Genomic DNA, 19,132 nt, shown 5'->3' with positions numbered 1-19,132 from the left:
TTAAACGCTAGAAAACATGAAAATTATTTTTACACATAGTTTTCCATCGAAACAAACAAAACGTATATTTATTTGTGAGTTTCATCCTCTCAAAGCTATTCCATTGTAACAAGGATAATATTATATACTTGGTACATAATCGTGCATAAAAATGATCAATTTTTCTCTTTTCTTTTTTATGTTGTATAAAAAAAACAAGAAGAAAACACCTGTACATTGTGTTTACTGGTTAGTGTGACTTCGTGAATAATAAAATATAAAAAAATACTTCAGTCAACCTGTTATTTATTGTTATTAAATCAAATGATCCAATTATAATAAGAAAGTGTCATTCACAAACAAAACAAAAACAAATTTCTTTAGTATCATAGGTTTTTTTTTTTTTTTTTTTTTTTTAATAAAGAGAATTTCAACTTGCTCTTAATAATAGCTCTTTATCATCATACTAAGATATCAATAAGTTTTTTGTGTAAGCAGAGATTGAACTCTAAATCTCTTATTCAACTATCAGAGATTTTACCAATTGAGCTAACTAAAATCACGTTATAGTATCATAGGCTACTCCTATTCCAACTTCAAAGAATCATTGGTTAGCAAATTAAAAAGGAAAAAAGTCAAAAACTACAAAGAATCCTGTATATATGCAAAGAGTAGGTACCTTTCTTTTTCAATGGCCAAATTAATTTAGTCCCCTCATAAAAGAACCTTAAGCTTTAAGGCCCATATTAACTCCCTTTTTTTCTTACAACTAAAATAAGAAACCTTTCTTTTCTTTTCTTTTTCCCTTTTTCTCTCCTAATTTTTTTGATGTTTCATAAATAACAATGGGGGGAGCTTATTAAAAGTGGATTTTTATAAAGCAGATTTAAAAAAAAAAAAAAAGAAGGATGTTTTTGTAGGCTCAAAACAAAACAACGCATAAGATCCATAAGAAAGAAGATTCAAAAGCTCATAATAAAGGTATGCATCATTATACTCATTTCAAAGAAGATTCAAAACTAGTTCTTTACGAATAAAATTCATCACATGCCTCCACAAATAGATATATTATGACTTATGATTGTCAAAATATTTTGTAAAATGCAAATAAATATAAACAATTAAATCGTATTTTAGAGCAAAGTAAATCAAAAAATGATTTTATGGATTTATTGGAATTGATCCCAAATTCTCAATCTCATTGCCATCAAGCATGAAATTCATTCAAAAAAGTTCCCCCCCCCCCCCCCCTCTTGTAACAAAGGAGGAGGATTAAAACTAATACTCTCTTCTTTAAGACAATAGCCATTAAATCTTGGCATAAGTTAGTAAAATTTGTTGAAACTTCTTTTAAAATTTAATGAAAAGTCAAAAAGGAAAAACATCTGCAACCATTCCCTTTTACTAAAGAACAGTCTTCATTAACTTTATAATGTAATTTTCTCAATATTGAAAGAATAATTTACTATCATCAGGCAATCTTATAAGATAAATTTCTTATTTTTATTTAAAAAAATATAAAAATTAAGAGTCTTTATAAGTTTACATTATATTCGCGATCTAAATTTACATTGCAAGTAAAAAAAAAAAAAACTTTTCAAAATAAAAAAAAAAACTTTTCAAAATAATGTTATAAAAAAAAAAAAAAAACTTTTTAAAATAAAAAACCTTATATCCCTTTCCATGAGAGCTTTATCAAAAAAAATTCCCTAGTGAAGTAGAACCATTTTTGTTCTTTACAAAGCCGACAAAATCACACAAAACATTAAAACCCCACCACCACCTTTGCTTTTCTGTTTTACTGTCAAGCTTCCCTTAATCCTTTCTTTCAATCAAGAACTAAGCACACAAACCCAACTTTGATACTGTCTGTCATTAATTGATTGTGCCAAAAAAAACACCAACTACCGACTTGAAACAGTCACATGACACACCACACATAATATTGAAACCCAACTAATTCACACACGCAAACCTATATTTTTCAGCACCCATTATTAACAGTCAACTACTTTCTTCAGCAATGAATTGTTCATTAATAAATAAATCTTTCAACTACCAGTTATCTAGGCTCCCTTTTACTTCTTCTTCTTTGCGTTTGGGAACTACTTTGTGTTGTTGTCTTGCTCTCTCTGTAAGGCGTATCAGGAGCCAAGCTTGTTGTTGTCGTGTCTCTGCACCTCGGTCTTACTCCTGTGAGTGTTCTTTTATTTGGGTAATTATCAAAATGAAAACTTGGTTAGTGAAAAATCATTGAAATGAATGCAAGCAATGCAAGTTTTTTTGGGTGTTATGCTTTGTGCTTGAAGAAATGACTGACTGGTCTGGTCTGATTGGATAACTATGCTTGATTGTTTTACTGTTGGTGTTTAATGTATGTGTTTGCATGTATTTGTGTAAGTATATGATGTTGTTAAAGACTTGAATATGTATGTGTATGTCGGTGGTCAAAGAAAGTTAAATTAGGAAGTAGTTTGTCGTGTTTGAAATTGAATGTTGAGAATGCGAGTGGTTGTGAATTATTTTTCTTATAAAATAAAAACATATGGCAAAATATTATCTCTTTTTCTTTTTCTTTTTCTTTTTTCCTGGTTTTTTTATGTTGGTTTTGTTGTTTAGAATTCAATTTGGTTGAATTCTTGATAATGATGGAGAATATTTTTGGTTATGTACAATTTTATTAGATTAAAATGAAGTTATTGGTGAGGGAATGGGAGAATGGACAGGATAATTGAATGGCAGCATCATTCTCTTTTACATTGCATTTAAAGGTGCAATTCAATTAAGAACAGCCATCAGAGTAGACAGCGATAAGGAAATCAGAAATGTGTTGTTTCATAGTATACTATCAATTATGGCGATGACTCTGCCTCCACCCAGGGTGCCTCAGCAGTAAGGGGGAGTGCCTAGACTAACTATAAACCCAGAAATCTCTGGTTTGACTCCTAGCTGAGACATTTTGCAATTTACCCGATGCCTGCTCAGTGGGGGGTGTGTAGGCATCCAGCCTGATTATTAGTTACACCATTCTGGACCTTGATTGCCATTATTAAACACAACGGAGGAATTCGATCTCTCTAGGTTCCAGATATGTATTTTGAGGTTTCCATTTAGTATTTTTTAGTGAAGTCAAAATCACATTAATATATGAGTGAATTTGATATATATATATAAGATGAGCACTATGAAGTTGAATCATCAAAGGGGATTAATGACCGAAACATGTTGATGTGGCACCCATAAACAAATTACAAGCCCTTGTTTTGTGCTGGGGTATTCAGTTGCAAGGGCTAATGGGTTTGATGAACCATCTTTGTTATGCATGAATGCTTATATCTCACGAAATATGTTGCACTGATTTTTCTTCCATTCTACAGCGTCACATTCTGGGACACTTATGGAGGTGGTCAAAGCAGTTGGTCAGCAGGGGTCTGCTGCCCCCGATAGTGTTGCTATTAGAGCTGATCAGCAAAGTTATAGTTACAGACAAATCATTTCATCTGCAGTGAAGATATCTAAATTTTTAAACAACAGTGACATAAAAACTGTGAGTAGTTCACTTACTCCTATAACTTTAAAGATAGCATACCCCACTCTTGTGCATGAGACTTTTATATTAAGTTGGGAAGAAGTATGCAAGTTCAATAAGAATGTGGCTATTATGTTGCACCAACCACTTAATTGGTAAATTTACTGTAAGAATTTCCAGTTTGGTTCATCGATTTTTCAGGTATATTCTTTTTAATATACTTAATTAGTAAATTTACTGTAAGAATTCCCAGTTTGGTTCATCAATTTTTCAGCTATATTCTTTTTAATATACCTGTAAAGAAATTAATGTTAGACTTTTTACCTTATTCATGCAATATTTTGTACTCATTTATAATTATTGGGTGTTTACTCAGCCTTGTGAAGCAAGGAAAGATGAAAATCCTTCTCTTTCTATTGATGGCATGGGTAAACAAAGACATCTTGGTGGAGCTCAAATAGGAATTGTGGCCAAACCTTCAGCTGAGTTTGTTGCTGGAATATTAGGGACTTGGTTTAGTGGAGGCGTTGCAGTTCCGCTAGCACTCAGCTATCCAGAGGCCGAGCTCTTACATGTGATGAATGATTCGGTGTGTCCTTGAGTGCTTATTCTCTTTTGCCTTTAAATTGCAAATATTCATATTTGTTTCATATTTTTTTATTGTTAGAAGTGCTTCTAAGGGTCCTTCCCTGATTCTTTTGTTCGAATTTGCAAATGGAAATTAGTGAACTCAAACTCCGTGTACTAGAACATTTTTTAGTATCAACTGCCAACCCCGAAACAATAATATGATGCCATTTGACTTCAGAATTTATTTTATGGAGTTCACTATTATGATTTTTACTCTTTTTGAAGATGGTCATTACTCTTTTTGAAGATAGTCATGCTAGCTGATGGCATCTTATTTTATAGGTGAATTAGAGGTACTATGATTGCTTAAATTTTATAGCAATATATGTGCTGAAAGGAGGTTGTAATTCATGCCAGCATCCATCATCTTCATTTTGTAATGTATATATATTTGTAATTTTCTGTATTTTTTTTTTTTTTTTTTGGGACTTGGTTTTTTTCAACTCTTTCCACTTTTTTTTATAGGATATCTCCATGGTACTAAGTACCAACGATCATCGTGAGTTACTGCAAGAAGTTGCTTCAAAATGTGCTGCTCTGTTTTCTATTATTCCACCTGTTCCCAGCACTTCTTCACTGAAAAATGCTCATGATCATTCACATCCTGGAGAAATAGATGAACTTGGAATTTTGCGTGGTAGTATTGAGAACTCAAGTAAGATGGTCATAAAACTTTGAGAAATTATAGAAAATTGTAGCTGTTCACACTCACAGAAGACATTTTTTTCCTTCTCAATCTGCAGGTGAGGATCCGGCATTAATTATATATACAAGTGGTACAACAGGTAAACCTAAAGGAGTTGTTCACACTCACAGAAGCATCACTGCACAGGTATGCAGCATGTAGAAATCATTCATGCTGATGACTATTCAAGAAAAAATCTTCTTGTAGATAACCGTTCTTCAGAGCATTTACTCTGAACATTGATTTCTTTTTACCTGCTGTCTGACTCCATGGTGACAACCAATGCTAAAATCACCTTGATCGAGCAATTACTTGAAACTATGCAATATTTTCTTATTTATATAGTATCTAAATTTTATTTTTAATGATTTTTAAATTGATATTTGCTGCACTATTGGGTCAATTTCAGGTACAAACATTGACAGAAGCTTGGGAGTATACATCGGCTGATCAATTTTTGCATTCCTTACCATTACATCATATCCATCATATTTTACATATTTAGATTGCAAAACTTTTATAGTTCTTCATATGATTACATCTTGAGTGTACGTCTTTTTTGACTACTTTTGTGAGCTGCTGTATACAACTTGATTTGGAAATTCAGTGTTACAGTGATCCTTAACTTATAAGACACACGTTCATGGCCTTTTTAATGCTTTGCTAGCTCCTCTCTATGCGGGTTCAACGGTAATATATTCTACTATCTACTTTATGTTTCTATTAGACCAATGATTAATCCCTTTTTCCTTTCCTCAAGCTCATGTTTTCTACTTTTTGTTCCGCTTAACTCTTAAAGTTCACTTTTCTTTCACCACTTTTGGTTTTAATATCTTTTATTGTGTTATTGAAGGTTGAGTTTATGCCAAAATTTAGTGTAAGGGGAATCTGGCAGAGATGGCGTGAGTCATATCCAGTTGATGGGACTAGGGCTGAAGATGCTATAACTGTATTTACAGGAGTAAGTTTGGTCTTTGTCTTAAGCTTGTTTATGTGAATGGACACTTTTTATGGTACCTGTACTATTTTTGTGTACTCTAATCTTGTTAGGATATGGTGCATTGTATTCTGTATATTAGTTACCTGCTGCTTGATGGTTATTTTGTTTTATATCCTTCAGTCACTTAGAATATTACCTGGTTGGACTCTTTTATTTACCTCTTGAAATTGCAAATTTATGTTCTTGTACCACCACATTAACTTAGTGGACTATGCCGTGGATTATGTGGATTTCAATTTCTTTTGGTTCATACAGAGTCAAGAGTGGGCGTGTCATAGGGTAATACTTAAAGATAGAAATAGTGAATCTTAGTTAGGTTCTAATGCACACTTTTTTTATTATAAGGTACTTATTCCTAATATAGAGTGTTTATAGTGTTTTAGTAGAATGGTCAAAGTTGAGAGTTGATGCAATGAATTAATTTGTAATATGTAGGTTCCAACTATGTATACTCGACTGATACAAGGTTATGAAGCAATGGATCCAGAGTTACAAGTTGCTTCTGCCTCAGCAGCAAGAGAGTTGCGACTTATGGTAAGTAGAAAGGGGCTTTTTCTATGCTGTAAAATATTTTAGATTTTGTAGCTTTTGCTTATATTGTGGATTGTCGTCTATATTCTTTTGGTTTTTATCCATTGACAGCAGATAAAGCTACTTTTATTTCCTCTTTTTGTTTTTTATTTTTTATTTTTTATTTCCTTTCACAGATGTGTGGTTCCTCGGCACTCCCTCTACCTGTCATGCAACAATGGGAAACCATCACTGGGCATCGCCTTTTGGAACGATATGGCATGACTGAAGTAAATGAATTCTAGTTTAAGTCTCTCTTTTTTTCAGGCTATCTATTAACTTTATGGAGGAGAGTATATACTGTGTCTAATCAGCAGATGTTTAATGGTTTGTTGTTTTTAGTTTGTCATGTCAATATCAAATCCTTTAAAAGCTATGCGGAAGCCCGGGACTGTTGGGAAGCCATTTCCTGGTGTGCAGGTTAGTTAAGTCAAGATTTTTTTATTTTATTTTATTTTTTATTTTTCTTGGCTCTAGCGGTTTATTGACCTCCATGATGAAGTGGATGATGTATTATAACCACTGAACAGAAACAATTATTGTAAAGATTTCATCTAAACATTTATGAATAGCATAGTGGAGTTTTATTTTTCGATTTATTAGAATTATATAAATGAAATGAATTTCTCACCAGAATAGAAGTTAATATGAAAGAAATTGACAATTATGTGTGAATAATGAAATGATGTATTTGCGATAGGTCAAGATTCTAACGGAGGATGAGAATGGAGACAATACAGATGGGGTGGGTGAATTTTGCGTTAAAAGCCCTTCATTATTTAAGGAATACTGGAAACTTCCTGAGGTACTTTCTGATATCATATACTTATTTCCGTGCATCACTTATTATTCCTTCCTAATTGTTTAGTAGCTGATGCATTTTTCAAAGCCCACTCAGGATTATGGAGACAACTTCATTTTTCTTTTGTTGGTTAGTTACACATGCACTCAAGCAATTGAACCTGTGACCTCACCCTTCATCTCTTTCTACTGGGGGTGTGGGTGCAATCTAAGCTAAAGCTGATTGGCAGCGAAAACGACCATTATCATTAGGTTTTTAAATTTTACTAAGATGTGTATCCATTCCAAAATTTTGTCTATGTTCTATGTTAGTGCCATCTTTTTTTCTTTTCTCAGATCATTTATAACAACCAAAGTAGAGAAATGCATGTTATTTGACCGTTATATCTCTGCACACACCCCCACCCCTCCACTCGGCCTTTTTTTTTTTTCCTGTGGAAGCCATGATCTAAGAATTTTGACAACATATACTCCATGGGCTACAATCTCATAGGTCTCATTAATGTTTTAAATTTGGGTATACAATCATATTGAGATTCAAAACTAATTTAAATTCTGTAACATATGGCCTAGATATCATGCAACTTCAGAGTTTTTGTCTAAGGATGTCTTTGAATTGTACTTATATGGATTGAAAGATGAAATATGCTTTAGAAAACAGGAATACGTAGAATAATGGAATAATGAAATATGGAATTAGGAATACTCATACAAATTCACTTTTGCCTTTTTTTATTTATTTTTTGGGTTATAGGTAACTAAGGAATCATTTATTGATGGTGGCTTCTTCAAGACTGGAGATGCTGGTAGAGTGGATGAAGATGGATATTACGTCATTTTGGGACGTAAGGACATTTAGAATCTGTGCATTGTATTGTTCTTTATATTTTGCCAAATTCTTTTTATCTCAGATTATGCCTGAGACAAACTTTTTACTTGAGATCCATTTATGCTCGATGTGTTCCTTTGGTTCCATGCAACATTCCATGTGTAATATACATAAATAAACCTACTTATCAATATATATATATATATACACACGTAAACCTGGTACTGCTGGTTAGTGAAGACATATATCTGGCTCTTTTAACTTGTCAAAAATATGCTCATGCCATTTTTGCCCTGGTTGGACTCACTCAGAGTAGTTAGAAGTTTTATAGTGAAAGTTAAACAAAAGACTAAAACTACTGTCATCCTATGTTGAAGAAGATGGCCCTGCTAGTCCCAGATGAAGAACTTATTAATTTATATTTTTTGAATTTTATGGGATTCAGTTCCAGCTTCATATATTAATTGCTTCCTACACTGATAAATGGGCCCAAATTTCATGATTATCTGAATACTAATTGCAAGTGGTATCAAGTTTAATATTGTTATAATATTCCATAAATCAATGATCACATATTTATACGCTACTACACTGTGTGGTGTGTGTATCAGGTACAAGTGCTGACATTATGAAGGTTGGTGGATACAAATTATCTGCATTAGAAATTGAGTCAACTATTTTGGAGGTAAGACTTCTTATCCACTCTCTATCTGTGCATAGTCATGGTCCCTTTATTGCAGGACATTTATTCTTGTTCTTCTAAAATTCTTCACCCTCGGGTACAAACATTCAAAAAAGGGGATTTTTAAAAAAAAAAAAAAAATCACAATCAGAATATCTTTTGTGCAGCATCCTGTTGTTGCAGAATGTTGTGTGCTGGGCTTACCAGACAAAGATTATGGAGAAGCTGTTTGTGCAATTATTGTGCAAAAAGCGGATGCAAAGGTAAAACAGGAGGAAGATTTGAAGCCTGCAATAAGCTTGAAAGAACTCCGCACTTGGGCTAAAGAAAAACTTGCACCTTACAAGGTATTGGAGCATGTCCATCTTTCACTTCTTCCCTGCTAGCTCCAATTTTCTTTAAAGAATGCCTTGTCTCTCCAGTTATTTGTATGTTGATTGATGGAATACTGAAGCATACTCTTTACACTAACATAATTGATGATAAATAGATTTCCAGAGGATAGATTTTCTGGTGAGTTTGATACTCATTGCTAGACTTGGGGCTGTGTTTCACGGAGACTTCAAAATTGGGAAGTGGTTGAGGCTTAGGCAGGAAACGTCTGTGTTAATGATTGGGCATGCCATGTATACGAGCATATTGAATGTCTTCTCCAGTAGTAGATTTAGCCTGATGTGCTTGATTTATAAATCTGTCTATATATGCAGTGTCTTTAATTTTAGTAGATTTAAATAAATTCCTGTCTGTTAACTAAAAAAATTTGTTATTTCTCTCCAGCTGCCAACCAAATTGTATCTATGGGACTCGCTGCCCCGTAATGCTATGGGAAAGGTGAATTGCTTTCACTTTATATTTTTGCAAGAAAAATATTGTTTCGTTTCCATTTCTTACCATGAAAATTTCTGTTGAGTATGTACGAGTTTTTTTGTTACACTTCCTTAATGTGATCATATCTGATTCCAGGTGAATAAAAAAGAGCTGAAGAAAGTGCTGGCTGCTAAACAATAAGTGTGTATTGACTTTAGATCAAAATGAAGCATGTAACATTCAGCGTGCGTTTGCCAATAGATGTTCGTGCGTTTTGCCTTTTTTTTTTTGCTGGTCCCATGACACTATTCACAGACCAGCCAACTTTAGTAAAATGCAGCAACAATATTTTGCATTTTAAAAATTATTTTGCTATAGTGTTTTCAGCAATAAGTTTTTAGTTTTCAGCAAAATAAATGGTATCTAAATAGATCTCAGTATAGTATAAAGTAAATTGCTTTCATTTTATACTTTTGCAAGAAAAATATTGTTTCGTTTCCATTTCTTATCATGATAACTTCATATGGGTATGTAAGAGTTATTTTTTTACACTTAGATTGCGTTTGACATTGGCTTAAAAAGTCAGTCTTTTTTAATATCTAGCTTATTTTTGCTATTATTTATGGGTTTTATTGCACTTTTTAGTATTATTCATGAGTCCCATTATACTATTTCAGCTACCTTTAGCTTTATCTACAGTACTTTCAGGAAAAAAGTTTTCAATTTTAATTAAATAACCTATTCCTAGATGAACTCTTAGGTTGCGTTTGACATTGACTTAAAAAGCTAGCTTTTTTTACCATTTAACTTATTTTTATTACTATTCATGGATCAAATTGTACTTTTTGATAATATTCATGGATCTCACTGTACTATTTTAATTACTTTTTAACTTTATATGCAATATTTTTAACAAAAAATTTTCAATTTCAACTAAATAAGCTGATCTCAAACGGACTTTTAATGTGATAATATGTGAACAAAAAAGAGCTGAAGAAAGGGCTGGCTGCTAAACAGTAAATGCTTTTTTTATTTTGTTTGTTGATAAACTGCAATTTCATTAAACAAAAGTAGAACAACCAGGGAAATCTCCCTTACAGATAGCCTCAAGAGAGGGGGGGAGATTCCGTTTATTATAACAAAAGACATGAAAAGAGTTCAAGGCAAGTCTAGCAGAGCAGTCACATGGGCTGCAGAATTACAAGTCCTCTGGACCCAACTAAATTTAAAAAACGGGAAATTAGCAGCTAAACTACTGATATTACTAATGATAGTGTTCATAGACCAGTCCGGGATATGATCTGAGCAAGACAGTGCATCAAAGCAGCAATTTGCATCTCCTTCAAACAAGACACAATTCCAACGCTCTTGGATAGCTAGGTTCACTGCCCACAGGAGTGCCTCAGCTTCAGCTTGGGCTGAGGTACAGAGGTGATGCCTTGTTCCCCAAACGTGAATGAACTCACCATGATTGTCCCTTGCTACAACAGCTAGTGCAGACCTGGTATCGTTTAAGGGGGCATCCACATTGATCTTGATCCAGTTCTCAGGAGGGGGAGAGCAAGCTGCTATGCTTTGTTCCGGTGAGGGGTGGATAACTGGAGAAAAAAAAAAAGAGAGAATTCAATGAATTTAGCGTGAACGTTTTGCTTGGCTTTTAACAGATCAGCTTTGCCATCTTGAAACAGAATATGATTCCTAGCCCTCCAAATTTCGTTGATAATTAGGGCCATATCCAGCGATATTGTCCATTGCTCGTGTGCAGGAGCAAAATGTATATTGACTGTAGATCAAAATGAAGCATTTAACATTCAGTTTTGGAATTTAAAATTTTTATGTGAAGGTGAACTGTATTACAAAATTTTGAACAGAATAAAACCTTAATAATGATATATAGAGGAAAAGAAATGTTTTCTATATATTATATGTTTCATGCCATTGTAATTTGTTCATCAAATTATCTTATCTGTTACATTTCTCCTAATGGATGCAATAGTCATTGCAATATTATGGACCTCGTGCCTCGTATTATATGGATGAAATTAGTCAAAGCTGATAAGTTGTAGTTATCAAAATGTCATGTAACCCAAAAAACTAAATAAAATCTCTCTCTCTCTCTCTCTCTCTGGGATTGCTATTTGGGACTTTGGTTTTGTAAATAAGTAGAAGTGCAAAGCACCAAAACTTATGCTCAGTTCTAGGCCAAAATGGCCAAGTACCACTGTTTGATCAAATATGTATGGATTTACCATTGTTTGCTAAATAATTAGGGATCTATCACTTTTTTAAAACTCAAGTTTCACAAACTCGAGTTCCATGGAAAATTTTTTATGTAACTCAAGTTCCAAAAAAAATAGCATAACAAATTTGAAGGCTATTTTTTTAAAGAACTTGAGTTTATGAAACTTGAGTTGCATGGCAACTTAAGTTTCAAAAAGGTGGTAGATTACTAAATATTTTGCCAAACAGTGATATATGACCATTTTAGCCCTCGGTTCTAATGTTTGCTACTCTTGTTAGGACTATCTTCTTCCAAGCCAAACACATCAGTGCAAGGACAGGAGCTGAAAGATGGGGGTGAATTGGTTTCAGCTCATGGAAACATTAGATTAGGATTCTTCATCCTAACAAGTGACAATTACTACTTGGAATATGGTGCAGCACCAACCATTAACTATAGTGTTTGGGATTGCCAATCGAGACACTCCAATCTTTAACAGTTATGTAAGTCTGACAACTTTAAAAAAAAAAAAAAAAAAAAGCAGAAAGGTAATAAGGGATATAATAAACAATAAGAAATAGTGTGGCAATAGACTTACAGTACATTCCGGAACCATCCAAATTATAACAGGAGCAAGTTCCTCAAATGCTACATTGAAAACAAGTTTGCTCTAACATAGAGTCCTAACCTAGGATGGCAAAAACAATATGCGCCGCATGGCCCACCTCTGCCTCGCGCCCTAGAGTGAATTTTTCTCACTGCAAAAAGGTGATAGGGCAGGGACATGTTTTGCTCGTCCCATCCGAATGTATATATACATATTTTATTTAATATATATTTAACCTATTTATACATATAATGTAATTTCTTCTTTCTACACATATCTTAGATATAATATCTTTTTTCTACATATTCTATTACTATCTTCAAAACATTTGTCTTTATTTCTCTCTTAAGTACTATCATAGTTGTGGGTTTCAGTTAGCTCAACTAGTAAAGTTTCTGATAGTTGTTTAAGAAATCTAGAATTCAATTCCCGCCTACACCAAAAACTAATTGGTGTTTTGGTTTGATAATAAAGAGCTATCATTAGGAGCGGACGCTATAGGTTGAAACTCTCTCAAAAAAAAAAGAAAAAAAAGTACCATCATAGTTTCCATTTCCCTTTATGCTGCATCTTTATCTAATCAATGTCAGAACTAATCTCATTAGGATTAGTAAAACATCTCTAACCTGCCCCAAACTCAACTTACCCAACTACTGTGCCAAACAAGTTTTCCTCATCCCAAAGAGCAGATAGGGTGGGGACAAGGCACCCATGGTCCGACACCCACCCACCCCATTGCCATCCCTAAGAGATCTTATTAATAAGAAGAAGATCACAAGTATTCTCTCTCTGTGATAGAGGAATAGATTATACCTAGACTTAAAATCATCTACAATTAATAAAATAATTGCTATGGAGTTGATACCTTAAGGAGACTACAATTAAGAGGCTAATATAGTTTATATGTTTGTGATCATCAAAACCTGTGTCATAAATACAAATTTGTTAATATTGTTGGGAAATTTTGACTCCAGTTGATAGAATTAACAAGTTTTAAACCCAAGTTACTAATTAGATCTATTATAAATAATCCTTCTACAAACAAACAAACACCAATATCAAGCATAATGGAATAGTAAATAAGACAAGATATGATGACCTAGGAAAATTAATGAAACAAACTAGTTTCATAGTAAAAAAACTTAGGGAGAAACCTTCCCAAAAAGTAATCCACTATAGTAAAGAGAAGTTTCAAATCTAGTAAAAAACCTTTGTCCCGAGACTCTACAAATCCAGTAGATAAACTTACAGCAGAAACCTTCTACCACTTTAGAACCTCTGTACTTTCCAATATATGAACACTTCACCCACAATCACAATTGGAACCTCCAATTGACTTCAAGAACCTCTTGAAAGTATGATCTAGAAAAACCAATGAAACAAACTAGTTTCACAATAAAAAAATCTGGGGAAAACCTTCCCAAAAAGCAATCCACTATAATAAAGAGAAATTTCAGATCTAGTATAAAAATTTTGTTCCTAGACTCTACAAACCCAGTAGATGAACTTACAGTAGAAAGCTTCTACCGCTTCTGAACTCTTCAATATATGAACACTTCACCCACAATCACAATTGGAACCTCCAATTGACTTCAAGAATCTCTTGAAGGTTTTCTTCACAGTACCAAGTTTGTGTTGGTTGCTATGACTTCAGCTTCTTCACCAATGGAATCTTCAAATTTACTTTGAAACTCTTTGATATGGTGAAATAGAGAAAACTTGGTTACAAAACCCCAGCTGCATAAACGGAGTAGTTCTCTCTCTAAAAAAAAAAGCCTTCTAATAGAAGGCTTTAATTTCCTTTAAATATCGGTTCAAACGGATCTCAATTCGGGCTTCAATCGAATAAGTTACGGGCTTTTTCGCATTGCTGATTTTTGGTGATTCGCTATGCTTGATCGATCGAGCTTGTGTCGAGACTTCTATCGAGGAGAAAATAAGTTTCGAGCTTTCATCAAGAGGTATCGAGTTGCTATCAAGGTACATTTTGAAAAAGTGATGAAAATGTGTTTTTTTTAGCTTTTCTTGAGCAAACTTTATGTCTTCAACTTGGTCTTCAATTACAACTTTAAGATACATCAAAACTCAATAAAAGACACATAATTTGACAATACCAAATCACATTACCCTAACAATCTCCCCCTTTGTTTATCCATGACAAAACCTCAAGTACAAGAGTAAGCCGAATACATTAATAACCTGAATACAATGAATGAACCCATATTCAAATAAACTAGCCTATTTAAAAACAACCAGTCTTGAGAAACTATAGCATAAACTAGGATTGATTGTTTTGATTGGCTTCATACTTGTCTTTCCTTAAAGCACTTAAAAAACATTTTATGTGCACCTTATGAAAAACAATTACAAATAATAAACAAGTAAAGTACATTTTGTCATAAGATATGCTAATTACATAAAAATATTCAAAATTTTGTTCACATGCAAGATCTTGTAGTTTGATAAACGCATTACTTTGAGGGAGTCCACTCTAGACCTCAAAAGTGAAACTTTCATTTAATAATAATAGTTTCAGCATGCTTTCTTATTAGGCGTTAGCTATATGAATAGATAGTTTCATAAGATAAAGTTAACATGTAATGGTAACAGACAGCCAATTACAGTCTGTCATTTGTCACATATGACCGTTTTAGTGGCAAAGTGTGCGTAAAATTGTGTGCCACTAAGATAGGACTTCAATAGATTGGTCACACATGTTAGAACGTGAGAATAGTTTATTTATTTATTTTTTTCTATAATGGAGATCACAAACAGAACAAAATTTACTAAGTTCACCACCATATATAATAAGTTAACTATGAATAGAGATTCCTCCACAGATCGGGGAGATAGAGAGATGGAAGGCCATATTTCGGTGGAGAGCTTGATTGGTGAAGAGCTTGAGACCATAACAATGGAGGGACTCAAGGTTGTTCAGGCTCAAAAGGGTTTCATTCGATGTCATTTTCTTGTCCCCAATAGCGTAGCAGTAAGTGTTACCTATTTCTCATTGATAAATCACTCACTTTAATCCTTCTCTTTTTCCCTAATATATATGTTATCTTTTTAGGATAAAGAAGGGAATTGGCACGTGGGTGCAATGGCAACGCTAATCGACACCATTGGAGCTGCCGCTGTGTTATCTTTAATTGGTCTCATCAACATTTCTGTACAGCTCAATATTTCATACTACTCCACGCCTAAGATTCAAGTTCTCTCTCTTACCTTTCTTCACTTCATTTTTAATTTTTATTTTATAATTTAATGAATAGGGTGTTGGAATTGAAACTCTGGATGTCTTCTTCGATGTTTTTATTAGAAACGCCAAGAGAAGTCAACCCATTAATCTACAACGTTCTTTGTCCCACTCCCCCCCCCTTCCCAAAAAAGAAAAAAAAAATTGATAATCACGATAGGAGAGGAGGCTTTAAATCCTGAATACTTCTGTTAAAAATATGAAAAGAAAATGTCAGTTAAGGTACGCAATTTTTGACATTTTTTATTACTTATTTATTCTTTTTTTTTTTTTTTTTGGATATTTGGAAGAGATGATTTGAACTTAGATACCTCCATTGGAAACATTAATTAATTTCATTAAACTCCCTTCCTTTCCATTATATTGCTTTTATAAACTCCAAAATGAAAGTGTTAGGGCACCAATTAAATTTGTTTTTTTTTTTTTTTTGGACGGGTTGTTTTCAAAAATTATTCCCTCAAAAATCAAGATTATGTTTCTAATTTATTTTTACGACCTTGATAACTGAACTATGAATCTATGACAGGAAGAGGTTGAGATAGAGGCAAAGATTATGGCAGAGAAAGAAATATTAACATCTGTGGTGGTGGAGGTCAGACAGAAAGATAATGGAAAACTAATTGCTTTGGGTAAGCAATGGATGACCACATGGTCCACATCCAAGATTAAACTTAGTGAAAAGAGCAAGCTTTGAGCTCAAACCAACACAATTCAGAATGTATTTTAGTTTTAGTTCTACAAATCAATACAAAGAATTTATACATTTGAAAAACGCAGGACTATGTCAAAATTCTGTGATCACGTACATTGCAATGCATTTCACTAATTCAACTTTACGGGTAATTTCCTCCAAAAAAAAAAAAAAAAAAAATTACGGGTAATTTGTTCTCTCTCATATGAGTTGCCATCACTTAGGACTTATGAAGCACGGGTGCATTTTCAGATTCAGGTGGGGGTGCGGGTGCGGGTGCGAGACTTAGTAATTTTTTAAAAAATAGGGTGTGGGTGCGGCAATTAAAAAATTATTAAAAATATTTTTATTTATATTTACTATTAAAATATTCTTAAAAAAAACATTATATGTCCTTGGTTCACAAAACAAAGAAAGAAGATGGCAAGAAACACAAAACAAAATAAAAAAAAAAAACAAAAAAGAAAACACAAAAGAGGCAACAAATATTCAAAAAAAATTTGAGGAAGGTCAGATTTAGAATGTTAGGGCCTCATTCAAAGCCGATTTTGGTTGTTTTGGCATGATTTAAGGCCAATTTTAGCCGTTTCGGCCAGCTCTGATTCGGCCGATACAACCTTATTTTGGCCAAATCGGCCCGATTTGGCGCAAATCCGTAAAAAAAAAAAAAAAAAAAAAAAAAAAAAAAACCTTAGATGTGGCATCGACGCGCGAGTAGCGACGTTGCTCACGCGTTGCCGTGTTGAATGCGGGTGCGACGCCCATTTTGCTGCGTCCGTGCATCATAGCTTAGGATAGGAGGATTAATCAATTTCTCTGTGAGCAAATAATTATGAAAATACGCATTTTTTGGTTGAAAATACGCATATCTTTGAGAGGTTGCTAGCCCAAACACTTACCACACCCATCCTGAGTGTAAAGTGAGAATTTGGTGCTATTGGGAAGCATTGGAAGGAGCCATTCATTGGCAGATGCAATCGGGCTGAATTGCAAGATTCAGAAAGCTAGAGAAGACAAGGCTCTAAGAAGTCAATTGGTAGCAGGAGCATGGAGGGCTCAAGTACATGGGGTAGACTAGGCTTCGAGTGTCTTTTGTTAGTCGTGTACTCTAACTTTATTCTCTAGTGGATCGATTTTGACTTGGAGGGTCGTGGAGAGGTTTTTTGCCGAGCTCTTCGATTTCCTCTTCGATAACATGTCTCAGTGTTATCTTGTGTTTGTATCTCTCGTCCCTACTCTTTAAGCTTTCCTTTTATTGTTGATAATGGATGAATATGGATTAGGGTAGTGATAACGGTTCTTTGCGCTTATTTATTCTTATTCCGCACTTAGTATAAGTTAGAGTAAAAGCTATCTAGCTGTAATTTTTATTTGGGGGCCTGAACAAGCTTTTGTGTTTTTGCACAAATCCGAGCTTTTAATTGGTATTAAAGCAGGTACACTTATCGGATTTCATTATCCTAGTATGATCCTAGACCCCAAGTGAGATGGATAGATCTCAATCCCTTAATGCTCCTCTATACTATGATGAGAGTAACTGTGCTTTTTGGAAAGTACGTATGTGTGCTTTTCTTTGTGCTATTGATGAGACGGTGTGGAATTCTGTTTAGAATGGGTATGTAAGACCCACTATTGCCAAATCCGAATGGGATAAGGCTGCTCTTGCTTTGGCAAACGCCAATAGCAAAGCGATTAATGCTATTTTCTATGGTGTTTCTACCAAAGAGGCATGGACCATTCTTGAGACAACCTACGAAGGTACCAAGAAGGGTAAGGACACCAAGCTTCAAATGCTCACTACTCAGTTTGAAGAAGTAGAGATGAGCGACTATGAGTTGTTTGATTCCTTTTATGGGAGACTCAACGAGATTTTGATTTCCAAGCTCAATCTTAGGGAGAAAATTGAAGATGCCAAAGTGGTGAGGAAGATCTTGAGATCCTTACCCGAAAGCTTCTGGGCTAAGGTCACAGCCATAAAGGAAAGTAAAGATTTGGATGAGATACGGATTCAAGAACTCATTGGATCTCTCCAAACCTATGAGCTCAGACTGCCCTCTCACAAGTTCAGCAAATCACTTACTCTTAAGACTATAAATGAGAGAATGGGTGATTCCTCCGATGAAGAAGATGTAGAAAAGAAGGTGGCGTTCCTTGCGAAGAACTTCTGAAAATTTCTCAAGATGAAGAACATTGGGAAGTCATTTGGAAAAGGAAAATTCTCATCTTCAAAAAATGACAAGGAGTTCAAGAAGAAGGATGGGAAAGACTCTTCATCAAATCAAGGAATCGTGTGCTATGAATGTAATGGGCATAAACATCTCAAGAAAGAATGTCCAAATTACTTGAGAGGAAAGGGTAAAGTGTTTGCAACCACCATTAGTGATTCAAAAAGCTTAAATTCCAATGCGGAAGGAGAATGTAATAGTGAGGGAAACTATTCAACTTTCATGGCAATTACCACAGTTGACTCTAGAGATGAGTTGAGCGACTTGGTTGATGAGCTAGGTGTATATTCTAAAGGTGAAGAAGTTGATGATTCGGAAGATGAGGATGTGTGCCTCAACGAAGGTGAGAAGAATCTTCAAGAAGTGTATGATGTGTTGCTTGAAAATTATGGCAAATATGCCAAGTTTGCAAAAAATGCAGTTAAGAAGATGAAGAAAATTGAAGAAGAGCATAAGTACACACTTGTGCAACTTAAGGAGGCAACGTGTGAAGTTGAAGGGCTGAAGGAAGAATTGTTGAATGCCTACTTGAAAAACAAGTTCCTTGAACTTGAAATCATTCAAGCAAATGTCAAAGTGGAGTGCATTTCCACCAAGAAACTTGATAGTGTGCTTTCTTC

At 34.1% G+C, this 19,132-nt stretch overlaps 2 protein-coding genes across 3 annotated transcripts; both read left to right on the top strand.

Annotated features, from left to right (window-relative positions):
* The first annotated feature begins 1,787 nt into the window (after positions 1–1,787).
* On the top strand, positions 1,788–10,051 carry LOC115991708 (malonate--CoA ligase). 2 transcript variants are annotated; one of them, XM_031115565.1, is made up of 17 exons: positions 1,788–2,174; positions 3,357–3,526; positions 3,885–4,097; positions 4,604–4,793; positions 4,882–4,970; positions 5,233–5,302; positions 5,461–5,513; positions 5,677–5,784; positions 6,259–6,357; positions 6,531–6,623; positions 6,736–6,813; positions 7,094–7,198; positions 7,949–8,039; positions 8,635–8,708; positions 8,873–9,052; positions 9,483–9,536; positions 9,669–10,051. In XM_031115565.1, the coding sequence occupies exons 1-17, from the start codon at positions 2,003–2,005 to the stop codon at positions 9,711–9,713; spliced, it is 1,884 nt and encodes a 627-aa protein (XP_030971425.1). In that variant the 5' UTR covers positions 1,788–2,002; the 3' UTR covers positions 9,714–10,051. The 2 variants fall into 2 exon arrangements, with proteins under 2 accessions (XP_030971425.1, XP_030971426.1); XM_031115566.1 differs by having other exon boundaries at positions 2,120–2,194.
* Positions 10,052–15,158: 5,107 nt separating this feature from the next.
* Positions 15,159–16,290, top strand: LOC115990154. Its single transcript, XM_031114009.1, has 3 exons — positions 15,159–15,329; positions 15,411–15,551; positions 16,123–16,290. The coding sequence occupies exons 1-3, from the start codon at positions 15,159–15,161 to the stop codon at positions 16,288–16,290; spliced, it is 480 nt and encodes a 159-aa protein (XP_030969869.1).
* The last annotated feature ends 2,842 nt before the right edge of the window (positions 16,291–19,132 follow it).

This window comes from Quercus lobata, chromosome 5, assembly GCF_001633185.2.
Source record: "Quercus lobata isolate SW786 chromosome 5, ValleyOak3.0 Primary Assembly, whole genome shotgun sequence".
Taxonomy (NCBI): domain Eukaryota; kingdom Viridiplantae; phylum Streptophyta; class Magnoliopsida; order Fagales; family Fagaceae; genus Quercus; species Quercus lobata.
This window is presented reverse-complemented; position numbering and strand designations above follow the sequence as displayed.

Coding starts and splice junctions, on each gene's coding strand:
- LOC115990154 (XM_031114009.1), top strand. CDS start 15,159: ATGAATAGAGATTCCTCCACAGATCGGGGAGATAGAGAGATGGAAGGC. Junction 15,330..15,410: donor TTGTCCCCAATAGCGTAGCA/GTAAGTGTTACC, acceptor TTATCTTTTTAG/GATAAAGAAGGGAATTGGCA. Junction 15,552..16,122: donor ACTCCACGCCTAAGATTCAA/GTTCTCTCTCTT, acceptor AATCTATGACAG/GAAGAGGTTGAGATAGAGGC.
- LOC115991708 (XM_031115565.1), top strand. CDS start 2,003: ATGAATTGTTCATTAATAAATAAATCTTTCAACTACCAGTTATCTAGG. Junction 4,971..5,232: donor ACAGAAGCATCACTGCACAG/GTATGCAGCATG, acceptor GGTCAATTTCAG/GTACAAACATTGACAGAAGC. Junction 7,199..7,948: donor AATACTGGAAACTTCCTGAG/GTACTTTCTGAT, acceptor TTTGGGTTATAG/GTAACTAAGGAATCATTTAT.